Raw genomic sequence first — 19,572 nt, 5'->3', positions numbered from 1 at the left:
TAAATTCACTTTTACCAATCAAGTTAATTTTTAGAAATATGATGGCATGTAGAATATCAATATGACTTCTCCTTTACCGCAAGTAATAAGTTGGTGTGGTGAATGGGTGATGCCACCAACTTAAAAAGTCTTAAAATGGTGAAAATCGAGAACCTCATCTTCTTCTCAGCAACAGAAAACTTAAAAGCTAGTAATTTAGCGTAGTATAACTGGAAAGATGATGAAGAAATTTTATCAGGTGGATGAGAACTACAAATGTGTGTATGGAAAGCAACCAACCACGAGGAGGAAACAGAAGGAGAAAAGGACTTTCCAAGGATTCTAGTCTTTAAATGCAACAAATGCGAACAAAAAGAGGGCATGGGTTCACATATTTCGTGGAGGATCTCGTTAGAAACACACAAAGATTCAAATTACTTTTTATCGCCAACAGGAGAGACGAGGAAGAAAATATGCATATACTCCAACAAGTGGAGGATTGAGTACGTGTGCAGTCCCATCCATTTCTACCATATTTGTGAGGTGCAATTGTATCAAGCCAAAAATCCAGAAGAGTGAAAGGATTGGGAATCCCTGTTAGGCCCATGTTTTGATTGCTCAAGGGTAGACTAATTTTTTCCCTAGAAAATGAGCCTCAGAAAGTCAAACCACGGGATCATCATCCTACTCTTTTAGGACAAAGAAAGCGTTGCCGATGTAAGGGTTGTATTAATAATCGATTTATAAAAAAAAACTTGTATAAGTGACTTATGATCCCGTAAACATATTCGTGACAGTGATCGAATTCAATCTGATCCAACTTTTTTATACCCCAAAAAACACATTGATAAGGGTAATGACTGAATTCTATTCTACCCCTAAGTGTTAGTATAAAAAATTGGATTATTTTTATTCAAGTAAAATAGTCTATGAGCTAAATTGGCTCGTAATGAAATTTAAGGACTATTTTGATTTTGTTAAAATAGTTAGGGGACTAAATTAGCTCAAAACAAAGTTTAGAAACTATATTTCAGCTCTAATAAAGTAGTTTAGGAACTAAATTCGTCTTGCTCCTATATAAGATGAAACAAGAATAATACTCTATTAATTGTTGTAGCATAAGAGACCTTCCTGTATATTAGCGTGGCTTCAAATTCAGGGGAGGCTTGTTTGCACACGGGTTGACTTTTGCGAGAGAATGAGGGTCCGGTGAACTGGGGAATTGCGACCTCAAAGGAAAGAACAAATGGTTGACTGAGTGAGTGGGCTTTGGTTTAGCTGCTAAAGGTGTCAGCTAGTGATGTTGTGGGGGAGGAGGCCGAGAGATGCCGCACAAGTTATGGACGACGCCTGTGACTGACAAAATCTTTGTGGAGGCTTCCCCAAAAGTCAACCCCTTTCGAGGACAGGGACTGTTGTGGTTAGCTCTCTGAAAAGTAAAAACCAATGAATTAAGGTTGGCCCACGCGTCTTGTGTGACGCAGCTATATCACGTGTGGAAGATCGAACTGCTCGAACCGTCGGTATCTTCCTTGCCACCCGGCCCCTGTAGCTAAATAACTAATCCAGTCCAAGTAGGAGAAAATCGGTAGGCTGTAATTAGTAGCCCGCGGGAACTTTTTTCTTTTCTTTTCCCTTCTTTTTATTTTATAATAAAAAAAATTTCTAGTGGTTTCAACTTGGGCATCACTGAAGGGCATGTGAGAGCAGACCCGGACCAGGGAATTTACAAATAATGAATATGAAAATGATATTCTTTCGAAACCTTGATACATTATTGTTCAGTTTTAGAGATATTCCAACTTACAGCTTCGCTTGGAAAGGTAATACTTGAGAAAAAATTTTGTGACAATTTTCTTTTACGTTCTTCTACCCTTTTTATGTAGTAGCTTGTATCCAATTACAAAACATGCTATTATAAATAACTAAATTTCTTTCCCACACATTTTAAAAAAAAAAAAAAAACTTGCCTTGTACACATTTTATTGGAGTTTTTGAATAACGTATCATGTATTATTATTTTTTAAAAAATTATAAACCTTTAAGACGATTTATGATGTCCACGGCGTTATTTTTTCACTTGTATATCAGAAACATGGGTATGTTATGGTGATTTCATCCTATCCTTTTTTTGTGAAATCTAAGATAATCTACTGAAAAATGATATTCTATTCAAAACACCACTTTATGCTATGAAAACAAAGTAAAGATGACATATTTTTACTTTCATATTTGTATCTATCATATAGACATGTCGTAATTTTTAATCTTTTTTTTGTAATTAAAATCTAATCTAATTAACCGATGGAATAGGCCATCCGGCATTCATGGACGAAAATAGGTTCTCTAGCATTCATGGACAAAATGTATGAATATGGGTGTCAATCATAATTCAATTATGTCAACTCATTCAAACACACTCACTAATAAGTAGATTTAGGTGTGCAACAAATTTTGAATGGGTTTACCCGGATGATTTAATTAAATATATTTAATTAGTGGATAATGGGTCAATTTGTATTATTCCTTTATATTCATTTAAAAATAATTACACATTCAAATTCAATTTTTTGTGGTTGTTAAGCTAATAAACTTGAATTTCTTAATGTCATTATTTCTTGTCAAATAACATAAAAAGAAAAGTAAATAGAAATTTAAGTGGGTCATAATCATATCTATTTATTTCCTAAAAATGCTTTTTAACAAAAGAATCTCAACCTAAAACGAGACCAATATATTATTTTCAAAGCTTCAAACTCAAAATACTTGCTCCTTAAGATGATATGAATTGGTTATCTTACACATTATATGATTAAAACTTATGTCATTTTTTTTTAGTGTAAATGAAAAGTCTTGAATTTAGAACCTCTTCCTCTCCCTAGATGCAAAGTTTTAGAATTTCTTAGTGTTATGCTTGGATCTTTTTTGATAACTTCAAACTTACGGATACCTAAGCTTAATGCACTAACAAACTAGTCCAATTAAAACAGATGAATATTTACTTACACAATTTGAGTTATATTAAAAACAGTGAATTCGTCTATGTTGAATAGCCCACAGTTTTTTTGTTCGAACATGGAAGCTGTAAACTACTTGTAAACTATGACTCGTTGAAGAAACATTATTGATTCCTTATAAATAATGATGTACTAGTGCTTAATACACTCCCAATGTGTATGCAATCAAAAAATACATGGTCATATATTTTAAATAAAAATTTTGTTACTGAAGCAATCCTTAATCTTTTAGATATTTTTCATAAAATAATTTTATATTGATAGTTACAATATTTAGGGATAGGTATGTTGAAAACATATACTTAAATAATTAAAAGTAAAAACAATCATGGGTAGTTAAAATAAAAATAATTTTTATAAGAGTAAAAAAGAAAATTTATAAAATAACAATAAATGTTAACCCCAAAATATAACATTACACGTGGTTGTTCAAAAAGATTATTCCAGGGAAAAACGGAATTTAGATCAACCGGCAAAAAGGCCCAAAAGAGCAATTTGCGGCGATAACCTCGAGGTGGAGCTCTGGACTAAAGTCTAAAACAAACAAATATGTGGGGAGCTCAAGTTTAGTCTGGCGTCGGACCGAGTTGGATTCTGTACGTCGCTGACGAACCCAAAACTTCAATTGAGGCCCAGGTACACTTTGGACAAACCCCAACTGAAGCGCCCAGGCCCAGCCGATGTTTCAGATTCTGTACCCGAAACCTTTTTTAATCGGTCCTGGTTGTCACCCATTTCCCATGGCCGCCAACACGAATTTAAAAAAAATATAAAAATATAAATCAATGATTGAATTGCGCAATGGTGGAGTTCTGGAACAAATACTGCACGAAGATCAACCGAAGAAATACTACAAAGAGATAGTTGCACTTTCACAAGAATCACTATGTACGAAAAACCGTACCCATGAGTAAATATTAACTGTGACTTGCAAGCACTTTCACATTGAAATATACAACTGAATATTCACTACAACATATCAAATCAAAATCGTCTGAAATTTGAAAATTTTAAGATGGATAGATATATCAGGTAAAGCCTGAAGATCCGAATACTGAAATACGAATTGATGTGTTTGTTTATATATATACTAAAAGAAAAAAAAAATACTCAGATTAGGATCCAAGACAATTCTCCGTCAAACTTGCATTTCTTACCCCTGCAGCAGTGCATCCTGAAGACAAGGTTATGGGATTTGGAGACGTCAAAACGTCGCCCTACAAGCCATCCCTATCTCCACCTGAGGAAAAGTTGCATATTGATTGATTGTTAAGATTGTTTAGAAATTAGATATTTTGAATTCAAATTTCTCTTCTTTCTCTCCCCTTCCTAAAATCTCACATCTTCATTGTTGGGAAAAAAAAGTAAAGAAAGAAAGCTCAAAAGGGAAAAGAAAGAAAAGGCTAGTCTAGTAAAAGGTACTGTAAACAATGGAATCATATGCAAAATTAGGACCACGGGCAACCGTTCCTATCGGTTTTGTGCATATTGCACACCGCGTAACTTTATTTGCACACAGCGTAATTTTATTTGCACAACGTGTAACTTTAGAACAAATTTTTGTAAACCCCACACACGTTGTTAAAAACGAGATACAAAAAGTGATCTGGACCGTATAATTTTTTTGAACAAAATCCTGACCGTCAACTGTTCAGGAACGGTCTTTCTGATGACCGTCCCTGCCCCGTCTCCGCAAAATTATGTCCAATTTGGTTCGCATCAATGCAGTCTATTCACAAAGAATGAAAGGAAAGAAAGAAACAACAAAGAATCTTATATTAGTCATTGCAGTAGCACTAGCAACAGCAGCAGCCGAACTGAAGGATAATGTACTTGTTAAGTAAGCGTTGAAGTGAACAATTGATCTTGACCATGATTAGGTGGACTGGTGGAGGTATACTTGTACATCCTCTTTTTTTTTTTTTGGGTAAAGTACATCCTTTACTTTATTATTGTACATCGCCTTCTGTTCTGAAATTCCCAGCACAAAAACATTCTCATTCATCATCCCTGTCACCAGTATAATGGATCATTAATAATGGATCAGTAATGGATGATTATGATTAACCCAGGAAATCAGCAGGAAATTTCCCGCCCAAGTAGCAGAGGCAAAATGTAGGCGCCGCCTCATTTGAAAAACCACAAAGACGCGGTCTAACGTGGGCCACGAACACGTAACATGAACCTACCAATCCATGGGAAACAAGTCGGTGCCACCCCATTCTTAACTGTCACATACTCCAAGAACAGTAACTCCCCTCCCCTCCCCGCCGTCACCCCCACTTCCGAGTTTTGATTTGATAGAAGTTGTCTACTTCTCTAGCTCTACCCCTCGTTTTTCAGCTTAAAAAAAAAACCCTCGTCTTTCTTTTCTGAGATCCCAAGTCCCAACAAAGAATTCATCTAAGTACACCAGTCCATTTTCCTCTGCAACTCAACCACAGTTCTCTACTTTCTCCGCTCGATTTGCACAACCCCTTCTTTTTTTTTGGGGAAAAAGACTGAATACTACATCGGGTCCTTTTTGTTGTGAGCACGAACTTACTGAATATTGATACCGTCCGGCTACCAAAGAAGGTTAGGTGGGTGGGAATGGAGATGCAGCAGGAAGAGTGTACAACTCCAAAGAATCAAGAATGTCAAATACCCAAGGTCTTGGAGTGTCCGCCGGCTCCAAGGAAGAAAACGGATAGGAGAACCAAGCGAGAGCTCCCCAAGAACGGTTACTTCCAGCCTCCTGATCTCGACCAACTGTTTGCTATGGGGCCTGGAACTAGAAGAGGAGGTATTCTCCAAGTGTAAATTTACTAGTAGGCTTCCAAGTGTTTAGGAAGATTATAGGTACTTCAATGCTACAAGTAATTCTGCTTTTAGTAGTTTTTCTTTTAAAAAATTTTTACTAACAAGGGACAGGTGGGAATTAAGAACGAGAAGGATGCTGGGGGATTAAGACCCAAATTCTCTAATTGTGAGCCCTTAATTTCTGCTTTTAATAGATTGGGTTGGTCTAAAAATATTCTATAGTTGGAGACAAATCATTACGAAAATTTCCTCCCCTGTTTAATGGAGTGGCTAATCTTTTGTCCATGGAGAGGTCTTTAAATGTTTCCGAATTTGTGACACCTCCTTTTGAATTTTACAACGATCCATCTACGTATGGAATCATTGAGCTTTCGCTTAGTAGCCATTAAAAAACGATTAAATTCCTCCTTGGACCATAAAACGAGGATTTGAATTTCACCTACAGTTAAAAAATTTAAAAGAGATGCTAGAATAATCTCTTGCACAGCCTCCTTAAACTTTTTTAAAAGGAGCTGCTAGAATAATCTCTTACACAGCCTCTTTAAACTGCCTTTACGTAGGAACTCCGACCCTGCATGTCCCCAAGGTTAAAATGTTCTACGTCTGCGTAAAGAACTTTATGCATTATCGTGTTCAACATTGTACATTCCCAGTGAACTACTAATTAGCAAAGCCCCTGAATTAAGTTTGTTCTAAAACAAGCATCCTACACTTTGACATTTGCAAAATTTGATGCCCTTGAGCTTCGTACTAAGGAATCCCTTGCCATTGAACTCCCGAGTTGCTAACAAAAATGACAACCTTCTAGCGGGACTAGTTTGCACGTAGTCTACCAGATAGCTGTTCTATACCACTTCATATGCAATTTCAGCACTTCGAAGTTAATACACACCCAAAATTACTAATTAATAGATGTTTTAAGTAAAGTATCTCATATTCTCACCTGAAGCTTTTATGTCAGCAAATAAATGGGTACTTCAAAAAGAAGATACCGGTTGAATTTAAGTATTTGGGATGAAACTTCAGTTAATTGCTAAATTTGTTAAAGCAACCCTCCAAAAAGAAGACTTTGGCTACCATTTACTCCTGATTATTCAGTACAGGTCACTGTGAGTGAGTTGGTCTTTATTTGATTTCCTCTTCTCCATGCAAAAGCTTTTACGTCATGCAACACACTCCTACATGCTGAAAAACAGATACTAGTAAGTTGCGGGTTCGATCCACCTTTTTAACGCCAATGGCCAAAAAAATAAAATAAAAATGAATGGACGTTATAAAACACAGTACAGTTAAGTAATCTGATCAACTTGCACATTCAGCACAGTAAGAATAAATCGAAGTTGGAACCATCTTGGAGAATGTATAAGTGAATACCGAGACCAACCAATGAAAAGAAACCTTAAGAATGATTACAGCAATGAAATTGAGGATTAGAGAGAAGAATTCCTAGCCCTTATTGATGTGATGAATAAGATGAGAAAGCATGCATGCCCATGCTGAGTAACAAGTAAAATCAAACTGAATTGAAAACTGAATAGTTGACACAGGCCATGCCACCGATCATGTTGAAGAATAATAAATGCCTTAGGCTTAAGATCTTTGACCTTACCAAATTTTTGGTGATAGCTTTCAGAGCAAGAATTCTAGGAATGCTCGGGATGTGGATATATGGGCTTGGTCATGTGTTGTGTTGGATTTAGGTTGCTTGTTGCGCATTTTAGATGCTTCATTTGATGGCGCAATGTCTCAAAACACACACTCACACACACGTTTGTGTGTGGTTCCTTGAGCTTACCTAACATGGACGAGAGGAGGCACGTACCTTTTAATTGGTGACCCCTGATTTTGAGAAAGCTACATCCACGTCCACTACAAACTTAACAAAATTTCACGACAAATTTCTTGCAATCCAGTTTCAGTCCCCTTTCCAGCTGCACCGCTCTCTCTCACCAATAATCAAAGGTAGATCAACGGAGTACTGTTACTACTATTGCTTGCACCCTAAATCTCTATTCTGGGATCGAGTTACTCCTAAATTAGTTTATAAATTCAGTTTTGCATACTTCTTTGTCATATTTCTTGTCCCGACCAGAGGTGAGGGGTGTATATAGGCCGATTTTTATTTGGTATATATATATATATATATATTGGAAATTCCACAGTTACTCGAGAATTTGGATTAATCTAACTTTAGTATGCATTTCCAAACTACTCTACCAAATAATAATGGTTGTGTTTGGATTGCATTTTTCGTGATTTTTCATGGAAAAATTACTGTAGCGATTTGATGTATGTGAGGGAAAAAGGTAATAGGGAAATGTGATCACGGAAAACAACGTAATTTTTCGATGAAAACTGGCAATCCAAACAAGGTTTAATAGAGTTTCGATGTATTCTGATTTTGTTTATCTCCGAATCATGAACACCACATAATGGCGGCAGTTTGTCCTTGCATAACGTGCAAGAAGATCAATAATGTTTGCATCTACGCTCATGGAGCCGTATTAGCTTAGCTGAGGGAATCAGCACTCGTATTGCCTTGTCTCAAACCTGTCCAGGGGAATGATCATATGCATTGTGAAGATTTTTTTCCCCTGAAAGAATTGTGATGGTGTTTATGGATGTAAAAACAAAAAAAAAAAAGAGTGATGGAGGTAAACCACACATATCGTAGTCATATAATTAATTATTTACAAGTGTGCTTGCTATTCACAGTGTTTGATTGACAGTTGGTTTAAATGAATGTCTTAGTCATGAAGTAACTACCTAAGGAAGGTGGCCCAACACCAACAGGGTTGCGTCTATTTATTCAGTACGATTGAACATTAGATGCGAAGTTAAACAGGGAGGAGATAAGAAGGATAGGTATGGTAAAAGTCTCATCCTACAACTACCGACCAGCGAATATAGCAGTAAGATGTACCGTCGTATCATCCCAGTTTAATGAAAACATTAATCATACAAACATCTTTATTGCAGGCCTTAAAATTCAAGTGACGGGCTTAAGTGATAAATACTTAATAAACTTTCTTGCCTTGGGAGCTAACAATGCACGTAATACTACTGCTACTTTCTTTTTCAGGGAACGGGAAGAGGAGGGGAGGGAGAGGAAAAGCAACACGGGGTGGATTTGGCATTCATATTAATTCTGTGGATTTGGTATCCATAAAGACAAATTTGTTTATCAAAAAAGAGCCGGTGGTAGCAGGGAGGTTGGAAACGATCCGATCATGATGGAACAGAGTCGCGCACCGTCCCTATCCAACAGGCCGATGCTATAATAGACTCGTATTCTCATCGTACCATGGCTTGTATTTCATTTTTGACAAGGAGAGTTCTGCTTCTGCGTGGGGGTTTTCTTTTTCTTTTCCTAAGAGTTTGTGTTGGCTAGACTTTATTCTGTTGCCTGCCTGATAATAATATATATTATTGTGTTCTGTTGACGAAGCTAAGTCAGATTCTTTTGCTGCCTTTTTTTTTTTTTTTTGTTTCTTGAAACCGGTAGGCCTAATGCATTCGTCTCTAAGACGTTCGCCTGGCGAAATGTGTCGAGTTCTTTTGGCGCTGCTCATTATCAGCTTTAGCTTACGCCCTACAACAATAATATTAGTATTCTATAGTTGGGGAATAAAGTCTGATAATTAATGGCCACCTGACTCGACTCTTGTAGCATTCCTCTGCCTTTTAACTTATTGGTACAGAATGTCAGGCATTCCTACATCAATCGTTTGACTTAAATTCCGGCCACATATTATTGGTAGATTAACAGACAGAACCCAAAGGCGTGGTAATATAGCTAGGAAAGTTATTAATAAGCGTACGTGGTTAGTTACGACTAGAATAAAGATACCCCGCAAAAAAAATCCTTCTGAGTTTATTGCACTGCACAGCAATATTTACGACGTTCATGCGGGCAGAATATCTAGAAGGCTAAACGCATTTACACCTGTCAGGTTGGTATCGAAATCACACCATGTTACCAGAAGTAGCCAGAGATTTTCAAAATTTTTGACTCTAAACCTTGGCATTTGGGTAATCACTCGTTTTCGAGGGAGCAGAGCCATTTAATTTGTGGAATTAACATGTAAATTTGAGAGCAAAATCGTCTTGGTTACAAGGACCAGCTGACAGCACCCGAGGGAGAAATCTATGTCTTATTGCCTTACTTTATCATCACTCGAAAATTCAGCATGACCAACTGTGAAGGAAAGCAGACAAGATGATGACCATCTCAACTGCAAAATAATTAACCCCATGAACTTTCCAAATTTATATGTATGTTTTTTTAACCCCTCTTTTCCTGTTCTGAATCTCCAAGGTAATCTTACACTAACTCAAATCATGGCTCCTTATAAATAACCCTCCAGAGCACCTGTCTCTAACACACATGCACACTTCAATTCGGAGCTGAGCGGCTCAAAATCCATCTTCACTCCTGTAACTCTCCAGTTTCATCTGTTAAATGAGAGGAAGAATGGCATTCCACCATTTTTCTCCGCCGCATTACTTACCAATCCTATTCTTTGTTTGCTGTGTCGTATCCCTGTTGCCTAAGCCTGCACTGTGCGCGACGAGGCACTACACGTTCAATGTACGTCTTATGTAACGAAATTTAGCTGAAAGAACCTTCTAGCTTCACTGATTCTGAGTTGTGCAGTGTACGTCAAACCATAATTTTCTTGAATTTTGCTGGGGCTAATTATGTTTTCGTTCATGCATGGTACGTAGATTGTACAGCACAATGTGACCAGATTGTGCCACACCAAGAGCATTGTAAGCGTGAACGGGCAATTTCCAGGCCCTCGCCTGGTAGCAAGAGAAGGTGATCAACTCATCATCAAGGTGGTTAACCATGTAGCAAACAACATAACCATTCACTGGTATGGCAAAAGAACACCAACAAATTATTCATTAAAACTACGTATTAGCTAGTACGTTGATTAATCGTGCAGTAGTCATTTAAAAAGGGGAAATGCAACGTAACCAAAACATGTATGGTTTTTGTTGATTGATGTATAAGAAGGCATGGAGTCCGGCAACTCAGGACCGGTTGGGCTGATGGACCAGCGTATGTAACCCAATGCCCGATTCAAACTGGCCACACATACACCTACAACTTCACACTGACGGGGCACAGAGGCACTCTCTTCTGGCATGCTCACATTTCTTGGCTCAGGTCCACCGTGTACGGACCGCTTATCATCTTCCCCAGGCGCAATGAATCTTACCCCTTTGAAAAGCCATACAAGGAAGTTCCCATTGTGTTCGGTAATCAGCCACAGGCGCAATATAAACAACTAGTGTATAATTTGTTCATGCATGCAATTTGGTTGTTAATTTCTCGGGAGTTTCTACTCTGATGCAAGACTTGACATGTTCTTTCTTGGTTCTCAGGAGAATGGTGGAATGCAGACACGGAAGCCGTAATCAGCCAGGCTCTTCAGACAGGGGGTGCCCCAAATGTTTCCGACGCCTACACCATCAATGGGCTTCCAGGACCCCTCTATAATTGTTCCCATGAAGGTATGATTTCTTTATGTTTATGATGACATTCCTACTTGCCAGCGTGATTGTCTTTTAAGGCGTTCTTAAAGGATATAGGGACAGCTTCTTCCGAGATATTCATCTCTATATAATTCTTTTGTTAAATGACCGATTGTGGCCTCCTAACATATAATAATTACGAGAACCAACTGTACTACATTACACCTTTTTATTATTGTACTACTGGTCTTCAAATAAAAAACTGGTGGTGTCCGCCTCTGAATGATCATAGCCTCTCATGGCCATGGGTATGGTAAGTGGTACCGGAATGCAGCTTTCATAATTGAAGCGCCATCCATGCGCAGCGCCGTTGTTGTGGCCGCCTCCAATTTGGAGGTCGCAACTTAGTTTGTAAAAGACTAGACCAAGTAAGCATTTGTTTGCTAGCAAGACTGCAAAAAGGTTCAAGGGTTTCGTTTCCCCTTTCTCTGGATGTCTCTTTTACACAACTAACGCTACTTGGCTTAAAACACTCCGACAAAGGTCATTCTAAAAAAATAAAAAATCTACTTGTGGGCAATTTTTGTCGCTAACATTTATGACAAGAAGATGCCACCGCAATAACCCACGGTCCATGAAAGGAGAGGTACACTTCTTCTGTTCTTCATGTTTCACCGCTATTTCTTTAGCCTTTAGACTTTGATTTTTTTTTTTAAATTTTGAATGTATGTATGTGTAATAGTGTGGCCCTGTCGATTTTTTTTTTCTTTTTTGATAAAAAGCAAACATTGAATGTGAGTTGTTTCGGTAGAAGATTACTTAAAAAAAAAATTGGAATAACACTCTTAACACTATCTAATATATGTAAAATAAAAAAAAATGTCTGTAAAGATAAAAAAAATTGATTAGAAAAATGTATTTATAATATATTGCAAAAATTTTTGAATCATACTCCAACTCTAAAATGCATTTCATTTCTAGAGGTAATAATATATACACTGACAACGAATACACTTTCAGATTGAATACAAGACATGTTTAAAAAATTAAAATTTAAATTAGTTATCATACATGTAATTATACACTAATAATATATACACTATCAGTGTATTGAAAAATTAATCCTTCATTTGTAACCCCTTATATTTAGTACAGCCATTGTACACCTGAAAGCACAATGACAACTGGATTGAGACAAAATCGAAGCTGAAGAACTTAGTTAAATCAAATCAAGTTTGAAAGCTTCCTTATGCCTGAATCAATACGGAAGACCGCCCTTCAAAATCTCAAACGAGTCTAAAGAATCTTACTACTTGATGTTCAATTAATACCTTTCAACGTTATACTGGGGAGATTTTGCATTTTGCCTTCTCCCATACCTGTTTGCTTCCTTAAAAGACATATGACTTGTTTGAAATTAAAATCCATTTCTGGCATGTTTGCTTTCCAGATACATTCAAGTTGAAGGTGAAACCAGGCAAGACGTACATGCTACGCCTGATAAATGCAGCAATGAATGACGAACTATATTTTAGTATAGCCAACCATTCGGTCACTATTGTTGAAGCCGATGCTTTATATGTCAAACCGTTCAAGACTGACGTAGTTGTTATAACCCCAGGCCAGACCACCAATGTGCTTCTGAAAACCAAGCCAACCTCTCCAACTGCCACCTTCATCATGGCTGCCGCACCCTACTTTACAGGGCAAGGTACCATTGACAATTCCACTGTTGCCGGGATGCTTGAATACCAACACGACGCTTCCATTGCAAACAAAACAGTCGTAAACCCAACCCTGCCTGCAGTGAATGCCACCAGTTTTGTTGCAAACTTCACCAGGAAATTCCGTAGCTTAGCCACAGCCAAATTTCCAGCAAACGTTCCACAAACCGTTCAAAAGCGCTTTTACTTCACCATAGGACTTGGATCAAGTCCTTGCCCTGCTAACACAACTTGCCAAGGACCAAATGGCACAAAATTTGCAGCTTCAGTTAACAATATTTCTTTTGCTCTCCCATCAACAGCTCTTCTGCAATCCTACTTTTTCGGTAAATCAAATGGTGTTTTCACCACTGATTTCCCAACTCAGCCCACAAATCCATACAACTATACTGGAACACCGCCTAATAACACAATAGTTACCAATGCAACCCGGACTGTCGTGTTACAGTTTAATACAAGTGTCGAGGTAGTGTTGCAAGACACTAGCATTCTGGGGGTAGAGAGCCATCCTCTTCACCTGCATGGTTTCAACTTCTTCGTCGTTGGGGAAGGGTTTGGAAACTACGATCCAAACAAGGACCCTGCCAACTTCAACCTGGTGGATCCAGTGGAAAGGAATACGGTGGGGGTTCCATCAGGTGGCTGGCTCGCCATTCGGTTCTTTGCAGACAATCCAGGTACCTAGCATGAAAAACAAGATGCAACTCTTACCAGAAATTTATTCAACATCAGACCAGATCAATGGATTTTCAAGTACTAAACAAAACACATTGACATGCGGTTATACTGATCTTTCTCTGTTGAGCTAACTAACTTGTCCTGATTGTTTACCTTGTCAAACAGGAGTATGGCTTATGCACTGCCACTTTGACGTGCACACAAGTTGGGGTTTGCGAATGGCATGGATTGTACTCAATGGGTTCCTCCCTAATGAAAAATTACCACCACCTCCTTCAGATCTTCCATCATGCTGATTGGGTCCCCTTAATTTACAATTTTCCTTGAGTGTTTTTGTTGTACTTTCTGCCCCATAAATTTGCTTCATTTGTTCAATTATGAGACAATGCCTTTCAACTGCATGTTATTTTCGTTAGCCAGCTACGAAAGCTGTGCAATAAACCAAGTCATAGGATACATTAGGGTTTAGAATCATTCCGTGTCATTTGTCAAGCTCCCTACTGCAAGGATCCGTTTTCATGCTGTAAATTAATTTGTGCTTCTGAAACAAGTATTGCTGAAGTCTGAAGCACGTCTCTACCAGGGGTGAACTGAGAACATTTCTATGTCATTTCATGTCTTCATCTTAAGGTTCTATTTCATTGGAGATGAACCATCTTCTCATGCAAAAAAGTTTGGAACTCTTATTAGTATTGTAGTTGAAGCTGTTCCAGAAATTCAATGGTTTATGAAATTCTGCATTAGAGCGACAATACTAACACTGATTTAAAGCTATGAGGCTGACTAAAAAATATTGTCAATGAATCAAAAGTTACCCTACTGCCAAATACTAAATGAACTTCTTATTGGATTACCTCATTGTTTTGTCAATCTCTGCAAGAAAGGAATTGCAAGTAAAAAAGTATTGAAATATTCTCATCTGTTCAAAGAACATCAACACCATTAATTAGGATGGGGGCCCGTGAAAAATAAAACATACGAGTCTGTTGGAAGACAATAAGTGTGATTGGCTTATCATGAAAAAAGATGCAAAAAGAAAAGGAAGAAAAAGATATAGAAAGTACCTGGCTCAGAAGAATATTCATCTCCGAAAAAGCTAAAATTGATAGTGAGAAAAACACAATTTTTTTAAGCTATATCTGCAATTCACAGCACATGCACCAGTAAGTAACTAAAAACTTGCAATTCCACCATAAGTTGTCAACCCCAAATTTGTCTCCTCTGCATAAATTCAAATTCAACTAAGAAAAGGCCACTTGAATCTAAGAAAATCAATAAAGCATCAAATGAAGCACCATGTCAAAAACCAATCAAGTACAAGACTGGTCCAAAAAGCATGATAAATGACAAGAATTTGAAATTTATTCACAAGATTTAAGGAGGACAGAAAAACAAAAAGAGAACAGGCCAAAATGTTAGGCACATATAAAAGCCCTGCAGTCAAAAAAGTTTTCTGAAGAATTGAAGTGGAAAACTTTGTATGAAAAGATTTTTGTTTCATGCTATCATTCTGGCATAGCAAAATTACAAATACTCGAAACAAAGGATGACATGATCAACCAATCTAAGAAAAAGCTGAAATGCAAAAAAAATGGACAAAAGAAAGGATTAAAATGAGAAGCTTCATTCGTCTAGTTAGTAAATACATACAAACATCAATTATTAAATAATGTACATAAACTGCTCATGTTCAAAAGAACTGGATCACAGCATAAGCATGGAAAAGTACTGCTCGAACTCTTTATCAATGGTTAATTTCTTGGCGCCTTGTTGAGTATCTGCATTCAGATAATGTAAAAAATTTCACGTTAAGTGCATGCTGGTCTGTAATAAAGAAATGATTTAGGCAGAAAGGAACAAAATAAGCCAGTTCAAGTTACATGATCACCAAAGACCTAGCATTCAATAATGTTGACAAAATAAAACATGAGAAGAATGGTCTTTCAGCTTAACATGGTTACCTTGGTTGAGAGTCCATCTTTCAGAAGAAAGAACATAATTATTTGGAGTCGCTCCATTAGAATAAAGCATTTCTTCAAGTTCCTTGTCTGTGTATCCTTCAAAACTAGCTCTGCATTCTGGACAGCTGCAATTGCTGTGACTTCCAAATTCCAGGAGGTGCTCCTCATAATTCAGGGATGACTTCAGGCCTATATCATGATAGAGAAAATCATGCTTTTTGCCAGCTGATGGCGATTCCAGAATATGGGAACTTGATTTCATTATGAAACTGCTCTTGGAAGAATTTTGGGCATGCTTAGAACAATTGCCTCCGCAGGTAACAGAAGAATTTATAGGCTTGTCAGATGAATATTCTTTGAAATATCCATGACCAGCTCCTACTTCAGTTTCATTAGACACAGAAATGCTCGAGTCAGCATCGGCAGCAATACTGTTACTATCGTTGGCAGACTCTTGTTCTGACTCCTCAGCTGTTGACATTCCATTTAACTCCCCTTTATCTATTACATCTGAGTCACCATTAGCAGGAAAAGTATACTCTGAAGCAAAGCCTCGACTTAGCCATTTAAGCTTTGATGGAGGTGTGCCTAATTCTTCTGCTTGCAATTTCCGTTTCCTATCCATGAAAAGAATGCTGGTTTGAAACACCTCCTCAATCGGAACACTGGGAGAGTGAAAATTGTGAGGAAAACTGGATATGGAAGCTTGTAACGAGGGTTAAAAAAAAGGAGTCAATCTCTTCCCATTTAGATTTTGTAATGCTATTTGGTCAGCTCATGCAAGCATGAGAAGAGGAGCAATGTGATTTGGACAGCTCTGTTATCAAATTGTAGCTAGGTGAACTAGAATGAGCGAGGAAGATCAAAATTCAATAGTAACATCATAAGCATGGCAAGTCTCCTTGTAGGGTAAGTCAGCATTAGTTTGAATTATATGCTTGAGAACTAAGATAAATAAAGCATTGCATTTATAGCACCTCCTAGAGACCTTAAATGAATTAGCTATACCACCTCAAAAGATGGGGGAAGAAAAGCAAAAAAGAGGTTACACCTATGCATCATCATACTACAGACCTCAAGACCACTCAAATATGTAAGGCCACTTATCAATGCTACATAATAATCTTCAGCAACCAACCTGTGATTGAACCTTCTTCTTCATCTTCTTGATTTACATATTAAAAAAAAATTGCATCTGTTACCCCACTGGTTGGTTTTCAAGGAACAGCATGAATTTAAAATGGTTGCACAAGCTATTTTAAGGTCTAATATATTGGTCCTTTCTTCCGCTCAAGATTATGCAGCTAAATTCAAAAATTCACCTGTCAATGCCTATTGTAAATTCAAATGCAACATTGTTCATCATTCTTCTAGATCAATCTAGAAAATTTTCAACCCATTTCATTTAAGATAATGCAACAAGACCAGTAAAATTCTGAATTTATCATTAAACAAGTACGGAAACTCAGGAAATATCTTATAAAAGGAATCGCATTCGTTTTTGACAGACAGTAAACTTCCCCAACATTTAAGAAAAGCCTCGAAATCTCATTCCAAAGACGCGGAGGTTGCGGACATGTGTAAAGCACAATGTTGGGGTAAAGGAGCAATTTCAATAGGAAAGCTGATACGGAAAATGGCACTGATATGAATTCACGTTGATATGCTTTAAGATGAGTTGAAGTTGACGATTTCCATATAACGTGAGAATAGTGAAGGTTTAATTAATTGAAGTTGATGATTTCCATTCTGGTGCCATATGGTAAGACACATATCGGCTAGTATAACTTATTTGTCACCAAAATGGAAATCGTCAACGCCAATTAATTGGTAATATCCGGCCGTCGGGATTAAACCTTCACTCTTCCTTTCACTCACAGCATTCACATCATTAAACAATTGATCGATTAACTTCAGTCCAACAAAAATTCATATCTCCAAACCCCAGACCCAACCCAGCAGAAGCATGATAAATTCTCGATCCCAACAACAAATTTTCAACGAATCCGACCAAGAAACAGTTCACCAAGACACAGCTCAACTTGCAAGATTTAGGACTACTATTAAATAGCTCCCTCAACTTTGTGCTTATAGTGCTGAACAAGCTCAAGGCTTTTATCCAAAGGAGCTTCCTTTGTACAATTTTTTTTTTTGGTACATGCTTGCACCAAGATATGTTCGGGGGAAGAGAAAGAGAGGAATCACAAAGCACTGATTAAACAAAGGCAATAAACACAGTAGGAAAGAAAAGGGTACAACAATTAAAGAAACCACAAATGGAAATCAAACCTGTTGGTTTCCGTTGTGCAGATGACATTCTCCTCCATTAGAACTCCGAAATCGGAGTTCAAAAGAAACAAAGCGAAATTTATGACAGTGCATAAAGGAAAGTGAAGAGTTCAATGATAGTGATGAATCCGTGAACAGCACCACTGCAAAAGTTAGACAATTTCTGTTCGGGCCATCTGACATGGGCATCCAATCATGCATCAGATTACATTATTGTTTTATAATAATAATTATTTTAATGTTGTGTATCCATTGGCCACCAATCAGATTAATGTAGAGATTCATAGGCAAAACACAAGTACGGGACCATGTCCGTGGGCCTGCCTTGCCCCTATTGCCAGAGCAGATTTACCTCCTGCCAGAGCAACTTCTTTTTAAAAGGCAAGACAACCCCCAGCGCCCGAAAAAAAATCACAATATACATAAAGCAAGCAAAAATGGTGTTAAAAATATTAGATAAATCTTCCATCGTCTGTTGGCAAATGTGTTTTCTTGAAGAAACTCCGCCCAAAACTAGATTAGATTAAAGTCTTTTTTGGATTAAATTACAGCTGAGCCACAAAAGTTGGATCAATATTACTAATCTACAACTAATTCATGAACACTAATAAATAGTCAGACTAGATTCAAAACTATAAAAAAAAAAACGCTTCAATATCTCTAATTTCTAATATTTTAATTTTAAACTTTATTTATTTCACCAATAGATAAAATATTATTATAATAGATGAATCGGTCCATCTAAGCAAAATTTGTAGAATGGTTGGCAGAGTTTTCATGCTATACTGGCTGGGGGAGAGAAAGGTCAAATTACAAGTAGTGTCACGCAAGGGCATTCACTCCCATGAAGTCCCATCCGACTTTTTGTAGAAAAAAGAAAAGAAACAATTATCCATCCAACCGCTCACTCTGCCTAGTGTTACTGTTAGTTCCCTCGCCATCCCTTCACTCCGTCCGCGCTGATACGACAGTGAATTAATTAATAGCTGTTTGACAATGGTTATTTAAAGGAACAAGAAATTATTACCTCCTTTCTTTTTCCTTCTCTTAATTAACCTTTTTGAATTTTAATTTTGGGATAATATCAGAAACCTACACTGAGTTTCTCTTAATATCACTTGACGCCCCTAAGGTTTTAAAAATATCAATTACCTCCCTTACTTTTGTTATTTGTGCAACAAAATTTTTAAAAACCCTAAAGCACCCTTTCACTTGTTAAATAAAAATATTCCTGAACTACTTTATTCATTTCAAGGAAACCATCGCCTTAAAAACAATGTCTTATAGTATTACCACATCACAATGCTATACCACAAAAGAATATGAATTTGAAAAATAAAAAAGATATTTAAAAAGAAACACACTTGTATCAATTTAATTAATTCTATATGCTCAAAACTGATTTCTTATGAATTTATATTTTTTTTCAACATCTTCTCAACCCTTACTCAAACCATTAAATTATGCCAATTATTATAAAAATCAACTCAAAATAAACAAATAAATCATACCCCACTTTATCACAGTTACAAAAAGTAAAAGATAAATAAAATTTAATTTATTATAATTTACAAATAAAATATTGCATAATCATCCAAAAAGTACGAGTGGGAAAGAATGATGGAGAAAAGAAAAAGG

The 19,572-nt window shown here is 37.0% G+C and overlaps 2 protein-coding genes across 3 annotated transcripts; one reads left to right on the top strand and one right to left on the bottom strand.

Annotated features, from left to right (window-relative positions):
- The first annotated feature begins 10,137 nt into the window (after nucleotides 1-10,137).
- On the top strand, nucleotides 10,138-14,424 carry LOC113695107 (laccase-17). Its single transcript, XM_027214075.2, has 6 exons — nucleotides 10,138-10,389; nucleotides 10,527-10,678; nucleotides 10,822-11,066; nucleotides 11,193-11,321; nucleotides 12,733-13,683; nucleotides 13,850-14,424. Exons 1-6 carry the CDS (start codon nucleotides 10,261-10,263, stop codon nucleotides 13,978-13,980), a joined length of 1,737 nt encoding a protein of 578 aa, XP_027069876.1. The 5' UTR covers nucleotides 10,138-10,260; the 3' UTR covers nucleotides 13,981-14,424.
- An 852-nt stretch (nucleotides 14,425-15,276) lies between these two features.
- On the bottom strand, nucleotides 15,277-18,301 carry LOC113695108 (uncharacterized). 2 transcript variants are annotated; one of them, XM_027214082.2, is made up of 3 exons: nucleotides 17,935-18,301; nucleotides 15,646-16,262; nucleotides 15,277-15,462 (listed from the first exon to the last, which is right to left on the bottom strand). In XM_027214082.2, the coding sequence occupies exons 1-3, from the start codon at nucleotides 17,970-17,972 to the stop codon at nucleotides 15,389-15,391; spliced, it is 729 nt and encodes a 242-aa protein (XP_027069883.2). In that variant the 5' UTR covers nucleotides 17,973-18,301; the 3' UTR covers nucleotides 15,277-15,388. The 2 variants fall into 2 exon arrangements, with proteins under 2 accessions (XP_027069883.2, XP_027069877.2); XM_027214076.2 differs by having other exon boundaries at nucleotides 15,646-16,310; nucleotides 17,935-18,293.
- Between the last annotated feature and the right edge of the window lie 1,271 nt (nucleotides 18,302-19,572).

Source organism: Coffea arabica, chromosome 6e (genome assembly GCF_036785885.1).
Source record: "Coffea arabica cultivar ET-39 chromosome 6e, Coffea Arabica ET-39 HiFi, whole genome shotgun sequence".
Classification (NCBI taxonomy): Eukaryota; Viridiplantae; Streptophyta; class Magnoliopsida; order Gentianales; family Rubiaceae; genus Coffea; species Coffea arabica.
The sequence above is the reverse complement of the archived record's forward strand: the minus strand, read 5'-3'. Positions and strand labels throughout refer to the sequence as shown.